Genomic DNA, 15,753 nt, shown 5'->3' with positions numbered 1-15,753 from the left:
GAGAACTAAAATTTTAATTTTTTTATACAGCTAAGTTTTCGTGATTAACTAAAGATTTAAAGCAAGAAAAAAAAAACAATGAAAGGGAATTAAGTTTTTACCTTCAAAGGGTACTAAAAATTAAAATAAATACATAAATATATATTGTAAATTAAAATTAAAATACTATAGGTACATATAGTATCGGCAGAACTAAGATAATAAATAAATGTATATAATTAGTTGGAATCAGGGGTCATCATTGGTCGGTTGGAGTCATTTTTTTGACAAAACCAATCCGAACGAACCATAGTCGGTTTAGTAAAGTGTCAAATCAACCCTAAACTCGATAAGTAAGGATTGGTCGGGTCCGTTTAATGTTTAAAAATACTTTTTGAAAATTTTCGATTTGAAATTTTTCGAAACCGACCCTCTCATTTTCCAACCGATCGACTTCGATTTGGTCGGTTAGCTTGACTTTTCGATCTATCATGCTCACCTCTAGTTGGAATAAAAATATAGGATGCAGTCTTCTAGATGCAGGATGACTTAGATATTTTCGTCCTATCGTAGAAAAATCTACTAAAAAAATAGATATCAAAATGTTATTAATATAAATATAATAGAAATACTTTTTTAATTATTTGAAAATAATAAAATATATCTTTAACTAATTTAAACTTATTCTTAGATTTAAAATTTATACCAAAATACATTTTTCTTGATCAATAACTTTCATTAGTTGATTTGATTAGAGTACAAGTCAAAGAAAAGCACACATTTATAACATTTACCGTTAAAATGTATGCTTAGCCAAAATACAAACACAAACGGTAAAGAAAAGGCTCAAATTTCCCAAATCACAAGGCCAAACGGCGCCGTCCGGAGTCGTACTTATGATTTCCTCCCAATTTGCAATCGCTGCTCCCTCCGGAACTTCAGCCGTGAAACCATCTCGTCGTGATCGGGAAGATTGTCCCTGATCACGGCGGCTTGCCGAAAGTTCTCCGCCCAAGCATACAGCCGAGGAACCGTATTTGGTTCGAGGATTTTCACTTCCACCACCTCTTCAACCACCGGCAGCCACCGTGCCAAGAACCCGTACGCCAAATCCACCATGTTGATTTCATCGCCGCCGAAGAATTTCTTGTCACCGAGTGCTTGTTCTTCCACCGTCTTCAACACTTCCAAACTCGCTTTTCTCGCCTTTTCCTTATATTCTTCCCCTTCCAAAATATCACTTACTCCCAAAATCACCAAGCTCTAGTCAAAATTAGTTCCAAAATGTTTAGAATCAATCAATGTTAAACGTACGATCGGTTTGAATTAGAAAGTGATTGGTCCAAAATTACCTTGTCTTCTATGAATTTGATCCAGAACCGAGCGGCAGCTCTCTGAAGAGGATCGGAGGGTAAAAGGGGATTCTCCGGCCAGGTCTCGTCGATGTACTGGAGAATGATCATGGATTCGGAGATGGGTTTTCCGGCATGGACGAGGACCGGAATCTTCTTGTGAACGGGATTGTATTGTAAAAGCAGAGGAGATTTGTTGGATAGATCTTCTTCGATGTATTCGTAGGAAATACCTTTGAGTGCCAAAGCCCAAATGACTCTGTAACTGAAAGGGCTTGGCCAAGTTCCATGGAGCTTCACTTCTGTCATCTTCAATGGAGGATTTGTTCACTTTGATGTTCAAATCAACGAAGTAATTATCGTTTGTGCAATCCTCGGTTTAGTGTCTTTTATTGGCGTTTGTCCAAGAAATTAACACTAAATAAAGAGGCTCACTCTTAAAAGATTTAATTTACAAATGATGGAACACTTACGACACTTAATCATTTTCATTTAAAGTTTCTTACTAACTCTCTTTCTTTCTTTCTCTCTTCCTCACTTTGATTTTACTTGGTCCACAAATGAATTACTTAGAGCCCAAACCAAAAGAGTTCTACCTATTTTATATATTTATTTACATAATTTTAGATATTTCTCTCTTATCCTTATCTAAAAAAATTCTCTATAATCTTTTATTCTGAAAAATGTAGGATATTTGTAGATTTATTCTTTAGTTTATATAATTCTAGAATTTTAATCTACTCATTTAATATTTATGGAAGATTCTAGTTAGGGTTTCTATATACTTTAACCGGACTCAAAAGTCAAACCCAAATGATAATAATAATAATTAGTAGTTAAAAAACTTTTTATATATATATATATATAAAGTTTCTTTGGACTTTTAGCTCTTTAGTTTCCAAATGAAAATCATAAAATACTTTTATTTTACTTGAAGCAGCCAAATCAAAAGGAAATCAAGTTCATACCCTAAAAGACATCGAAAAATTCAACCAAATCTATTGATTTTTTTTATCTATCATTCTCACCTTAGTCCATACTATAGTAATGGGTTTTATGTTAAATGTTAATAAATCTCATCCTATTTCCAAAAATATTTAACTCCAATATGGATCCGAACCATAACTACTTCCATTCAATTAATTGATTGTCACAAATTAAAGATTTTAAAAGTTGAGTGAAACTCGTAGTTAAAATAATGTATCAAATGATAAATCGAAGTATTCTATACTATCATAGCTTAGAAGACTTTTAGAAATGAGAAAAATTCAGGTATTAATAGGAGAAAACTATATGTTCTCTATTTACACTATAAATTTCTCCTCTTAAATATCATTGAACCTCAAATTAATACCAGTTAATTATACTTTATTTTTAAAAACATATTGATGTGAAAAACATAAATGAAAAGAATATGAAAACTTAAGGCGATTTAACTTGGATGGATATAGAAATGTAAATTGGTTGGGATTATAAACCATGTAGATAAACCAAATCCAAATGTCAAAACTTAGGAGCTCTTTTGAACTCCTCGAAAATGGGAGATTGATTAATTACGTAAGCTCATGCGTATGATGTTTGAAACCTTTGCACGTTCAAACATATTATACAAAGTGCTTTTGGACTATTTATTTTATCTGAAAAGGACAATAATTCAAACCACCTCAATAAAATAATTCATCGATACTTTACTATTCAATTAAGAACACTAAATGGAGCGAAAAATTCAACCCACAAACTGTAATTTCTAAAACCACTTGTGGTTGGATTTTTCGTACCCTTTGATTCTTGAACCCCAAGAAAAAAAATCACTACAAAAGTGATTTTCTTCCCTCAATTCTTGAACTTGAGCGAATCCTCCATTGAAGAAGAAGATGGAAGAATTGAAACTCCATGGAACTTGGCCAAGCCCTTTCAGTTACAGAGTCATTTGGGCTTTGGCACTCAAAGGCATTCCCTACGAATACATTGAAGAAGATCTCTCCAACAAATCTTCTCTCCTTTTGCAATACAATCCCGTTCATAAGAAGATTCCAGTCCTCGTCCATGCCGGAAACCCTATCTGTGAATCCATTATCATTCTCGAATATATCGAAGAAACGTGGCCGCAAAATCCCCTGCTGCCTTCCGATCCTTACGAGAGAGCCACTGCTCGATTCTGGATCAAATTCATAGACGATAAGGTAAATTCGTTATATTCATATACCCTATTTCCGTAAACATAATAAATGTGATTTGTAAAAACAACAATAACTTTGATTGGGGGTTTGGTAATATTAGGGCACGGTGGTTTTTAAGATATTTCGTGCGAAGAATGAGGAAGAACGGGAAGAAGCGAAGAAACAGAGCTTAGAGATGCTGAGAACCGTCGAGCAATGGGGATTCGGCGGCGGAGAGAGGAAATTCTTCGGAGGAGATGAGATCGGAATGGCGGATTTGGCGTTCGGCGCGATTGCGTATTGGTTGGGAATGATTGAGAAAGTGACGGGAGTGAAATTGTTGGACGTCGGCGAGTTCCCTCAGGTGTATGGTTGGATTGAAAGGTTCAGGGAAGCGCCGGTGATCAGAGATAATCTTCCGGACTGGAACCTCATGGTGGAAACTTTCCGGCGCCGGAGGGAGCAACTGTTGGAATCTCCGAAAACATAAAACTCTTAAAACATATAATTTTATTTCTTCGTCTGACTTTAAATAAAAATGAACCTACGAGAAAAGCTAATTTGGCAAATTTTTAAAGAGGGTTGAAGATGAGAAGTCTGTTGATTATAATAGTTTAGGTTTGGAACGCAGACTATTCATTCTATTATAACTATTTAATTCTTATCGATTTTAATGAAATTAAATATCACAATTTTATTAATTATCTAAACTTTTTAATTTAGTTTTGATTGATATGCACGTACAGAAAAATTCACTAAGGTTTGACCATAAATTAATTTTACAAAGGACTAAATTTTGTAGGACAAAAATAGAGAAGCAAAAGCCCCATCATAATAGTTACACATCACTAGACATAAAATGTGAAAACCAAACGTGATAGGAAGAATGGATAGTTGAAGTTGTTATAGAAACTAAAAAGTACAATGACTTAGTAGTTACAAATTAGGAGTTAATATCTAATTTAATTTGTTACTCCCGTAAAAGTTTGTGGACTAAAAGTGATCTTTTAACCTAATATTTTTTATACAAGAACAAACTGTGAACTTGTTTCTATAATTTATAGTTAACAAAAAAAAAATGAAAAAAATAAACAATGATTAACTACGAGTTTATACTATATTTGTGATTTATTGAAGGTGTATCGACTAAAATTAGCTATTACAGAATATATGGAGTATATTTTAGTCATATACATCTGTGTAGGAAAAAAAATCACTATAAGGTATACGATTTTCATTTCTCTAATTCAATTGTACTAAAATAAATAATTCTTAAAGAAAATTTGAAGAATATTGGGGAATCGAGTCTTTGTTACAACTATCACTGTAGATCATACTTGTTGTAATAACAATAATAATAATAATAATAAAAAAACAGAAATTAACTCAATTCATTGAAATTTATTATATATGTAAGTATGAGATTTTGAAAGCTATTGGTATTGATACTGTTTCAACTTTTATTTATATATTATAAAGAACATAAAGTTAGGGGGACTCAAGCCTCTGAACTTATACTAAATTTATTTATGTATATGATTTTCATCGCATGTAATGATGTGGAATATAATTTTAGAGAGTTTTTATCGATGATTATTGTTTATGGGTTAGCTTAAGAAAGAGTAACATAATTCAAATATTTAAATAAATAACTTTTAAAGCTTTTCGAATCTCGAAAATCTAAATGAATCACGTTCTAAGGATAATTTTAAAAATTATGTATTACAAAAACAGGAGCAAGAAAATATAATATATAAATAAAAAAATAAATGAAAAGCTCAAAATTTTCCCATCTCCCACTTTTTCCAAATTATTTGGAATTCTTTCTAAGGTTGGTATTTTTATAAATTCACTAAAGCCTTCCATTGATGGATTACTTAACCGCTAAGAAATGATATCTTCAAGATATACATCAAGATGTTGGATAATTAAGAAAATGAAGAGTGATTATGAACACTAAAATGGATTAGATAACAAATATATTTATAATAATCCAAAAAATTTAGAAGTTAATATTACCAACATTTTTTTGGAACTAATAATAACAACACATCTAAACAAAGGACAAAAATAAAAGTTAAAAGAGTATATTCTAAATTTAGTAATATCATGTTTAGATATTTTAAAGATATTTCGTAACAAAGCTTGGTTGGTATCTTCTCCTATTGCAATTTGCAACCGCCGTTCCTTCAACAATGTCGGCTCGGTTGCAATGTTAATCGCCGATCGTTCATCCTCGTCAAAAAACCCTTCACTATAAACCCCTCTCGCCTCCTCTTCAGCTTTGAATTTTATGGCGCAAAGCGACTTCCTCGACGGCGGAGCTCGGTGGAAAACTAGGAAGAAGAAGAAGAAGAAGAAGAAGAAGAAGAAGCGAGAGACTGTCTCCGATGAACGAGGGCAACAAAATAGAAGAACCGGAAATCCTATTCTCCAAGATCCTTTTGAGGTTTTAGGCTCTGATCTATTAATGATTATACTGAGCTACCTCGATGCACGCAGCGTGGCACTTTCTCTCCTTGTCTCTCGATCTTGGTACGCCGTTGCTTCAAGCGATCGTCTATGGAGTTCGAAGGTCAGCGTCTTCACTCCGTTAATTAGTTGATGTTATTGTGTGCTTGTGATTTAATTCGATTTTATTGAATTGGATTTTGGTATTTCCTGTTTTGTTTGTATTAGTAGTTAGTAATTGTTCGGCTAGTGCGAATGGAATCGAGTCACTCGTTTTTGTGTTTAGAAGTTCGATTCGTTTCTGTAGCTTTCATTTCTGTTTTTAATCTTTAATTTATGTAGCCTGTGTCTCTTTCTGCCGAATTTGGTCTTTTTTACATCGATGGATCATAGGTTCATAACAGACTGCATATAGTTGATTAGTAGTTCAATCTCTCTCACGTTAATTTGAATTATTTATCCGGGCTATTGAAAATTTATCTTCAGACCATTTCCTTGACTCTTTCCAAGTGCGAGTTTAGATGGTTTTGGGATTGGTAAAGTGCTTTAAGCCTACTAAAATTATCAAAGTGTATTCATAGTTTTTTGGGTAGATAATCAAAATTTCCTAGATACGGAATCTCGACATCATGTAATCCTTTGGAGAAATACTTAGGTTGTAGTATACTTCTTTCGCCCTTAATGATATGAAATTGTGTGTGCATAGTTTTGACTTATATCTACAATGTAATGTCGAGAGCTTGTTTAGGTGTGTTTGGAAGGTATTCTAAATTATTTTCTAAAATTTCTGTCTTCTTTTAGGCCCTTAGAAAATTTGGAATTTGAAGATGTGTTTTAGTTTATTTGCATAACCGCAAGTAGTCGATGTTATTGTGATATGATTACGTACATAAACTCTTTATATGAACAAGAGTTGAAGTTGAACCCAAGAAGTTCATATCTTTCTTAGTAAGAGTGATGATTTCATGTTTATTGGTTGTGTGCAATGCTAAGTCTCTGGAGGTTGGAGAGTTTCTTGGCTTTTTCGAATGGTTGTCTCTGCTTTATTCAAGAACTGGTTTGCATTTTCTTTTACTAAAATTAATTTTTTTAAAAAAAAATCCCCATCCGACCTGCTTTGGACTTTGAACCGGGTCGGGTCCGATTCTGGTTGGGTTTCAAGGAAATCAACCCGATTACACCCCTACTTCTTACTGGGTAGCCCATTCCTGTGTATGGACATGGGATGATTGTGACTGCCTGTCATGTCTCATTAGATACTGGGATAGAAGATCGAAAATTTTACAATTCTGAAATTGTCTAGCAGCAAAGATAACTGAACATTTGGTAAGATAATTTATTGAGTTTTCTCTCAGTGCCTGGAACTGTGGCTCGGGAAAGCACATATCCCTAGATTGGCGCAAAGCCGAGGTCTTCCAAAGCTAGCTGCTTATTCATTATCCATTATGGATGGCAAACGGGTTAAGTCTCTTTTTCCACCCTCAAGTATAGTTGTGGGAGTGTGCTGTTACATATACATATATATGAATGTTACTCAATTTATAGTTGTGTGGCCGCAGTTGGGATGACCAAATGCACCTACTAATCAATCTTATCGTCAATAATTTAGAAAAATGTTCTAAACATGTACTCCCAATCATGGATAGTAAGAACTGAGAAGCTTGTATTACTTTGATATTATTTTTTTACGGGTTTAACTTCTTGTATCAGACTCGCATTATGAGGGAGGATTTATGTGATCATGCCTGGCAATTTCACTTCAATAAGGTATGCTAGTCTTTATGCAATTATGAAAACTTTTTTCTGTGCTATCCATCATGTAGTGAATTAGATGACATGAAGCCTGGTTAAGAGAGAAGGATATTTAAATTAAGTGGATGACTTTTATGTTTGTGTTTTATGATTAATTAAATCTGACTATGTTATTAACATATTCTCTAAAATTTGATCACCTTCTATCTCTTCTACACCATACCATAGGCACCATACGACGCTTCATGCTATCTGCATCTAATTTTATCTTGTCTTTTAAAGTTAAATGGTTGGTGATGGATGCTTTGGCAATACCAAATTCATGGATGATCCTCACGATTTGGATAGCCATGCTAGTGGTTGTATAATAAAAAGTCAAACATGCATGAAAAATTCCCATAGCACAGGTACTTTATCGTATATAATGTGTCCATTTTCAAATTTGTGTGGTGTCATGCTTCTTTGTGAAATTTTTATGCTGGTGCTTGTAGTATTGACAGCCGTAATACTGATTTAGAGGGTATGTCCAAATACCAATTGACAAGTACTAGTACTAGTGCTCATAGTATTGATGGCCATAAGTTGTCAAGCTTGAGCTCGAATACCAATTGACATGTGCAATTACATGGTTCTATTAGCGTGCTCTAGCTGCTTGCTGGTGCTGGTTTTAAACCAATCTACCAATCTTCTGCTTAGATGCTAATGTATCTAAAGTCCATGTGCACAAATCTATAAGGCTCCTTTCCAGAAGGGGCAAATTGATTCATAATATCTGGAAGGTTAATTTCTGTTTCCTTCAGGAAGCTCCAGTATACTGGCGAGATCTTGATCCATATTGGCAAGGAAGCCACCCTCTCATGCGCCGTTATTTCCATCCCGATGGGAGCCAAACTGCAGATCCTGATGATAGAGTATGGGGTGGTCATGAAAGCTGCTTTTCTACTGTTACAAGTTTTGTTGGTGATGGGGAGATCAGAGAACACTATGTTAGAATAAACAGATGGCCACGAATGTTTGTGTCAAGGAATGAAGATTGGAGCTGGAGGATGTCTAATCACTTCACCTCCTACTCGAGCATAGCCGATCCTGACAAGGCTGGCGGGACAGGTCCACTTTAACAGCAGCTGGTGATCAAATTGCTTGTTTGCTCTTTCTTCTAGAGGCTGCTGTTTTGCTCTTTGTACAGAATTCTTGGGAATATAGTATAGGGAAGGAATTGGTGATAATTTTGGTTGGATCACATGTTTGTTTGGTCCTTTGCCTAAAAATGGGAGTAGCTTCGTATGTTTCTAGGATTTCCTTATTGTTACTGTTAGTTTTTTCCTTGAGAGAATGTATTTAATTAGATGGTTGCTTACTAGCAGGTAGTAAGATTTGAAATTAATAAGTTGAGTTTGTTTTTCTTAAGTTACATATCTGTTAAATGTTATAAAAATAATTAGATAGGAAGTTAGGGTTTGTATGTGTTTACTCGAGAGGGAGGTTGCAAGTATCTTTATACTTTGGATTATTTTGTAGTTATTTCCTTTATATTTTAATATACTTCAGTTCATAATTCTAGGGAGGAGGATATCCTAACACTAACTTTACTTTGTTTTTTGTTTTTTTGTTTTTCTTTTTGTTTTTTTCTTTCTGAGAAATCAAACAACATTAACAGGATTGCAACAAAAAGCTTATACTCTTGACAAGCTGAATCAACCAATGGCGAAATAACATTGACCAATGCCATTGATCAATACATACCTTACAAGCAAGACCATCGGCCATCACCTTTTGACAATGTATCGAAACTCTTCTGTTTCACGCTAATCAAGTTTTCTGCCTCCCTTTGTTGTTCATACTTCATACATATATATCTTCAAATTCTTAACACACTTTGTCACGTCATATATGTATTGTCAATTATCTCAAATATCACATTTTAGATTGGGTATATTTCACCCAGGAGAAATATAGTATATATTATTAAAATTTTAACTCATTTGAAAAAGAAAAAAGAAAGAAAACAGAATACGTTTGTTCATAAATCTAAACAATTTATTAGATCTTTTATTTTTATAGTTTTTTCCAGAAATTTCAATCCACAAGACATATTAGGATCCAAATCAGATATCTATGAAGATCGTTTACTGTGCAGCAGATCGCAGCTGCTTGTCGCGGAGGGCGTTGTAAAGTCCGGCCAACTTCTGGGCGTCCGGCAGGTTATCTCTGATGACAGCAGCTTCCTTGAAGTTTTGGGTCCAAGCGTACAAGCGAGGGAACTCATCGGCGTCCAGAAGTATCTTTCCTGTAATTTGTTCGAGAACTGGTAGCCAGTGCGCTATTCCTCCGAACGCCAAATCCAAGGCGCCGATCTCCTCTCCGGCGAAGAATTTCTTGTCGCCAAGGCATTGTTCTTCGATTGTTCTCAGGAATTCGATCGCCTCCGCCTTAGCCTTTTCCTCTTCTTCCCTGCTGCGGGAACCGAATAGAAGCTGACTTCCAAACAACTGCCAATTCCTTCCTCGTGTTACCATTTAAGAGTATAATTCGAACTAACGTCGCAACTAAAAGTATGTTTTTCAAAGTAAAAAAGAATTAAATTCAAATTGACACTTCTGAATTAAATTAAATGGATATCGTCAAACTTTCAAAAACTAAAATTAAAAACGAGCAGAGTTTCATCGGGTTGATCGCTTGACTATCTCTTATATCTACTTCTAAATTAAGATTTAGAACTGATAAAAAATTAATTGAGTTTCTATTGGATACTTTATACAATTTTGTTAAAGATGTGACTTTTGATCTTGAAATTTGAGTAAAAGATCGATTTTCTTAATAAATTCAAAAAGTTTCAAAATTAAGGTACTCGTCTTCAAGTTTATGATATAATTTAGTTTGATCTATCAAATATCAAACATTGTCTACGGTCACTATTTAACAAATCATGACTCAATTAAATGATATTTTAGTATGAAGGATAGGAATGCATGATTTTAGAACATAGGAATTTATATTGACTATTTAACAAATCATGACTCAATTAAATTATTTCTTAATATGAAGGATAGGAATGCATGATTTTAAAACAGAGGAATGGAACCTACCTGATGTTCTAAGTGCATAAACAAACAAAGTAAGAAAATTTAAAGGACCTTATTATCAGCATATTTGATCCAAAAGCGAGTGGTTGCTCTATCGAAGGGATCGATAGGAAAGAGAGGATATTGAGGCCATATTTCATCGATGTATTCGAGGATGATGATGGACTCACACACGGGTTTTGCACCATGAACAAGCACAGGAACCTTCTTGTAAAGAGGATTGTAGTGAAGCAACGATGGACTTTTGTTAGAGATATCTTCTTCAACGTATTCATATGGTATGCCCTTAAGCTCCAAACCCCATTTCACTCTGCAAACAAAAGGACTTGCCCACATCCCATGGAGTTTCACTTCTTCCATCGTTAACGGAGGATGTTCTTGGTTGCTATTTTAGCATACAAAGGACATCATTTTATACTATGCTCTAAATAAGATTAAAATAATAGCTTTGATTTACATTGTATTCAATCTTCTAGATTGCTTGCTTGATTTTTTCTTTTTCTTCTTAAATAATATAACTATATTCAACTTAAATAATATAACTATATTCAAACAACGGATAGTTGACATACAGATCCGTATCTTGAGATCAAAAATTCAAATCATCATTTCACTCGGTACCAAAAAAATGTAACACTAAATCAAAGAATAAATGTATGAAATAAAACTTGAAAGTAAGATCTTTGAACTTACAAAAAGACTCTGATCGTTAAGTTTTAATTAGCACTATTAGTACTTTGTTTTAAATATATATTTTTTAATTTTCAATTTCAACCCTACCCCTAAACTACTTTTATTGATGACTTAAACCCTAAAAGTCAGGATCATGTATAATACTGAAGTTCCAATTTTATGAAACTCAAAAGGACTTGAGTAAAGAGATCTACTAAAAACACCAAGGAATATAGAGTTGTCATGCACAAAACAATAGACTAGGTTTGAAAAGATCCCCTAGAGACATTAAACAAACATGAGAACCAAAATAGAAACTTCTTGAAAATAAAAAATTTGTTCATTTCTACTAAATGCAATATTAAAATATCAATTGATTGGCTAATGTGTACTCTTCTCACTGTTTTGACATAAAAAATGTCGAATATGGAACATAGAAGCCTTCTGTCACAATGTAGAAATGTATAAACCTGTCTTCTATGCTTTTCAGTATTAAAATAAAACGACGGATGTCCCTATGAAACCACATAGATGAGGGCGATCCTGTAGATGCTTACAATCAAAGCCTAGTTCTTTTTTCTTTTTTTTTTTTCTCCTTTGAGGATAAAATATGCAAATTATGAAAATTTAAACATCTGACCCCAAAAATGACCGGGTATATGCTAACTTCTCCTATATGATGATATTAATATCATTAGTTCACTCATCTACAAATCACAGCTATCTTATTGTTACATGACCTAATTCAGTTCTTCATATTGAATGCCAATACATACACATTCATTCGACATCAACTGAACTCGAAATAACTTTATTGGACAAATTAATATACAGAAATTAACCACTACAGATAATTTAGTTGGCTTATACGGGACAAGACAGATGGATAAAAATTGGATACCTCAAGTCCCCCCATAACGAACATCCAAAGATGTCTAGGCATCTCCCTTTTTATCCCCAACCACACAGCTCCGGTCCGATCGGTGTGTTTTACAGTGAACAGCAGTGTTTTATTGTGTATTGTCCTCTAATGGTCTTAAGGCCCACTTCAATTCTCATGAGTTGACCCTTCCTGGCAGAAACTTGATCGACCTCCCACAGGATGGGGAAAGGGAGAAAGGGCCCTAATGATTTGGATCTACTGTCAAAGATTCTACAAATTCAAAACTTTCGTGAACACTAAAAGCAGCATTAAAACAAAAACAGAATTTACATGGACTGCAAGTAATTTATGGACTAGCTCTAGCTGAGCAGGATCTGCATAACATTTGAATTTAATGTCTTTCATATAAATTTAGACAGCAGACTCCTGATTGATACCTGTATCATCTGCCTTTTCGGCGACCTTTGGAGCCGGCACAATCTGAACAGTACCATTTTCCTTTTGGTTGTTCTTTTAGACCAACACAGCCAAAATGAAACCATTCGATCTTGCACTGGTATGAAAGAGAATACTGGGTTAGCTTATAGACTCAAACCACCAAAAAAATTTGGAAATAGTGGGAGGAAAGGATGGTAACATACATTAGGATTATCACAGGCAACCATCTCCCCGTAACTAACTTGGTTGCAGAGACAGTAAGTTGGTTCATTTGGATCAACTGGTAATTCAAGTTCCATTCCTGTGGGAGTTGCCGTAGTTGGTGCTTCTGTTGTTGAAGCTGCAGCTTGGGCATTTCTTCTGCAGAAAATAGTCTCATTATTGAAGATGTCCTCAATCTCTTGTTAAACATGCCTACAATAAATGTTACTGTAGGATATACTAGTATCTCCAGTTCATCACAAACATTGACTGCCTAAAGTAATAAGGCAACCTCCTAAGTAATTGGTGTCATTTGTCGGCAATTAATTTCAACATCGTTCATGTGAAATACACACATTGATGTAAGTATGAAATTAACTTACTTTTTACGCCCACCTCTACCCCCTTCTGTTCCCCGTCCAGATTTTGTGTTACCATCTACACTTGAAGCTGGCAACCCAGTAGCAGCAGCAGTACCTCTTTCTGCAAATAACAATGATAAATAGAAGATAGGAGTTAGGCCCAAAATGAGTAAGATAAATGCATTTATACTCCATATTGGCAGGAGCCTAGAGAATCATAATAATAGAAGATATCAAAGGTAGAAACAAAGATATTACCGTGACGAAGCTTTTCATCAAAATTCTTCAAATACTGGTCAAGCTGTTGTATGTGGGTATCTACCTGAAGCACAATACAAATAAACAGAAGAAGTAAAAATGCAAACAACGAGAAGAAGACCTGTCCTTTTTCTAGTAAAATAACAAAAGAAAACACACACAAAACAACATCCTTAGTTACAGACGATAAAAAAGAAAAAAATATCGTTGAAGCTGCTGGAGGTCAAGGATGAGGTATTAGTTTCTGTGTTAGTCATTGAGATTTGAGACTACACGAGAAACCTGGGAGACTCCTTCCCCCCCCCCCCCCCTCTCTACATGTTAGTCAATGACAATGATAAACATGAAGGTGCTTTTGCAATGCTCTTTTCTAAGCAAGATGTAGGAAAGGATAACTGCACAAGTACAAAACTGGAAGCATAGAACATTCATTACAAGCATTAAACATCATACACCCTATTTGCATTTTGTAAAAATGGTCAAACTAGTTTTTATTGCTTTTATTATTTTAACTTGAATCATTCTAAGCAGAAAATTAATATCCTAATCATTATAATAAAGTACAGTGCGCGTCTGTTCAAAGTCACCCACACAATCTGTTAAACCACACTACGTTGAAAGGTTTCAAAGACATTTCGACATACCAAATCATATGCCTGAACAGCAAGGGCAACCTTTTCATCAGCAATTCTGATGCTATGCTTCTGTTCATCAAGAGCTTCATCAGAGAATCTAATGAGTGAAGTATCTGGAGTAATATTACCACATTTAACTCCCCTCTTAATATCCTCAATTTCTTGCTCACAGCGTTGTTCATTCTGTTTCACTAGTCCTGCATTCACATATGGAGCAACATTCTTGAAAATCCCTAAACACATATGCCAACATAAAGTACAATAACAGTGACATTACAAAGGAGGCCATTAAATGATTTTGGAGTATTAACATATTCCAACATCCATAAAAAAGAAAAAAAATCAAGAAAGAAAAAGAGAGGAGAAACAAATAAGATAATAATAAAGCCATCTAGAAAACTAATTGCACATCGCTAATGAAAGAAGAAGCATACCTTGCAAACTTTGATCTAAATCATGCAGCAAAGCATACTTCTTTTGAAGAATGTTGGGTAGTGATTCCAGGTCTGTATAAAAGGTAAAATAGAAGATGTAAAATCTCATTGTTGTTAACTTTATCAAACCCAATCTTCAAAACTTATTTATCTTTCTTTCTAATATTATACTCAACTTTATCTAACCCAATTATTCAAAACGCAAAAAAAGGAACAAATTTTCACCCGCAAAAGGATTACAATCCTAGAACCAAAACAGAAAGACATTACCATAAATCAAGAAAAGGGCACATCACGAAATAACAGAAACATATATAAAAATACATATATCAGTAAAAATCCATCGGATAAAAACAAAGAAAGCATTAGAGTAATTAACGAGATAGGGTTTTGAAACAGTTATGAATCAAGAGAAATTGCCGCAAAAGAAAAGAAGGGAGAAGATGGTACGTACTCGCTTGAAATTCTTCGAGGAAAGACATGTGAGGAAAATGCACAAATGAATTCAAAGGTTTTAAATCGGGAAGAAAAAAAAAAAGAAAAAAGAAAAAAGATGTCAGAGAATTTTGGCGGATTTCTTATCCCCGAATCTTCCCGCCATTGATGCAACGACCACCAAGCCCTAGAAATTGAACGGTTTTATACTAATTGACGGATTTACCCTTTCGAGTGCATCCTCCTACCATAACATCTTTTAGTGTTGGGCTGGCCCATTATTCCAACCCACCACACCTAAGGCCCAAGGCCCATTTTTCAACCTTGCCATTTCCGACCATTTCAAACTCTCTTTTTTTTTTCTTTCTGTGCTTTAAATATTTTTCAATGTCATTCAATCTATATGGTTTAGGTTAATTCGTTATTTTTATAATTATAGTTGCAATGAGTGACTTATGTTATTGATAAATAATATACCTCGACCTTATTTGGTTTTGTTTTTAAATATGATAAAATAAATAAAATTATTTTCAAAATATAGTAAAATTTTATAATATATCTATCTTTTATCATTGATAAACTATGAATTTTTATTATATTTATAAATAATTTCAACAGTTCTATAAGTGATTTTTTTTAATTTAGCTTTTTTCATTTAA

The 15,753-nt window shown here is 34.1% G+C and overlaps 5 protein-coding genes across 8 annotated transcripts; 2 read left to right on the top strand and 3 right to left on the bottom strand.

The window, feature by feature from the left end:
* Positions 1-694: 694 nt before the first annotated feature.
* LOC103483523 (probable glutathione S-transferase) lies at positions 695-1,737 on the bottom strand. The gene is made up of 2 exons (XM_008440204.3): positions 1,332-1,737; positions 695-1,242 (listed from the first exon to the last, which is right to left on the bottom strand). The coding sequence occupies exons 1-2, from the start codon at positions 1,638-1,640 to the stop codon at positions 874-876; spliced, it is 678 nt and encodes a 225-aa protein (XP_008438426.1). The 5' UTR covers positions 1,641-1,737; the 3' UTR covers positions 695-873.
* A 1,118-nt stretch (positions 1,738-2,855) lies between these two features.
* Positions 2,856-4,191, top strand: LOC103483522 (probable glutathione S-transferase). Its single transcript, XM_008440203.3, has 2 exons — positions 2,856-3,514; positions 3,612-4,191. Exons 1-2 carry the CDS (start codon positions 3,206-3,208, stop codon positions 3,978-3,980), a joined length of 678 nt encoding a protein of 225 aa, XP_008438425.1. The 5' UTR covers positions 2,856-3,205; the 3' UTR covers positions 3,981-4,191.
* A 1,415-nt stretch (positions 4,192-5,606) lies between these two features.
* Positions 5,607-9,248, top strand: LOC103483521 (uncharacterized). Of its 2 annotated transcripts, XM_008440200.3 has the most exons (4): positions 5,607-6,065; positions 7,297-7,401; positions 7,652-7,708; positions 8,494-9,248. In XM_008440200.3, the coding sequence occupies exons 1-4, from the start codon at positions 5,784-5,786 to the stop codon at positions 8,809-8,811; spliced, it is 762 nt and encodes a 253-aa protein (XP_008438422.2). In that variant the 5' UTR covers positions 5,607-5,783; the 3' UTR covers positions 8,812-9,248. The 2 variants fall into 2 exon arrangements, with proteins under 2 accessions (XP_008438422.2, XP_008438424.2); XM_008440202.3 differs by lacking the exon at positions 7,297-7,401 and having other exon boundaries at positions 5,611-6,065.
* A 460-nt stretch (positions 9,249-9,708) lies between these two features.
* On the bottom strand, positions 9,709-11,305 carry LOC103483520 (glutathione transferase GST 23-like). The gene is made up of 2 exons (XM_008440199.3): positions 10,828-11,305; positions 9,709-10,182 (listed from the first exon to the last, which is right to left on the bottom strand). The coding sequence occupies exons 1-2, from the start codon at positions 11,134-11,136 to the stop codon at positions 9,820-9,822; spliced, it is 672 nt and encodes a 223-aa protein (XP_008438421.1). The 5' UTR covers positions 11,137-11,305; the 3' UTR covers positions 9,709-9,819.
* An 801-nt stretch (positions 11,306-12,106) lies between these two features.
* LOC103483518 (PHD finger protein ING1) lies at positions 12,107-15,282 on the bottom strand. Of its 3 annotated transcripts, none has more exons than XM_008440196.3 (8): positions 15,114-15,282; positions 14,660-14,731; positions 14,235-14,422; positions 13,591-13,654; positions 13,354-13,453; positions 12,973-13,129; positions 12,769-12,884; positions 12,107-12,601 (listed from the first exon to the last, which is right to left on the bottom strand). In XM_008440196.3, the coding sequence occupies exons 1-7, from the start codon at positions 15,139-15,141 to the stop codon at positions 12,774-12,776; spliced, it is 720 nt and encodes a 239-aa protein (XP_008438418.1). In that variant the 5' UTR covers positions 15,142-15,282; the 3' UTR covers positions 12,107-12,601; positions 12,769-12,773. The 3 variants fall into 3 exon arrangements, with proteins under 3 accessions (XP_008438418.1, XP_008438419.1, XP_008438420.1); XM_008440197.3 differs by having other exon boundaries at positions 12,107-12,589; XM_008440198.3 differs by having other exon boundaries at positions 12,107-12,572.
* Positions 15,283-15,753: the final 471 nt, after the last annotated feature.

Source organism: Cucumis melo, chromosome 6 (genome assembly GCF_025177605.1).
Source record: "Cucumis melo cultivar AY chromosome 6, USDA_Cmelo_AY_1.0, whole genome shotgun sequence".
Taxonomy (NCBI): domain Eukaryota; kingdom Viridiplantae; phylum Streptophyta; class Magnoliopsida; order Cucurbitales; family Cucurbitaceae; genus Cucumis; species Cucumis melo.
The sequence above is the reverse complement of the archived record's forward strand: the minus strand, read 5'-3'. Positions and strand labels throughout refer to the sequence as shown.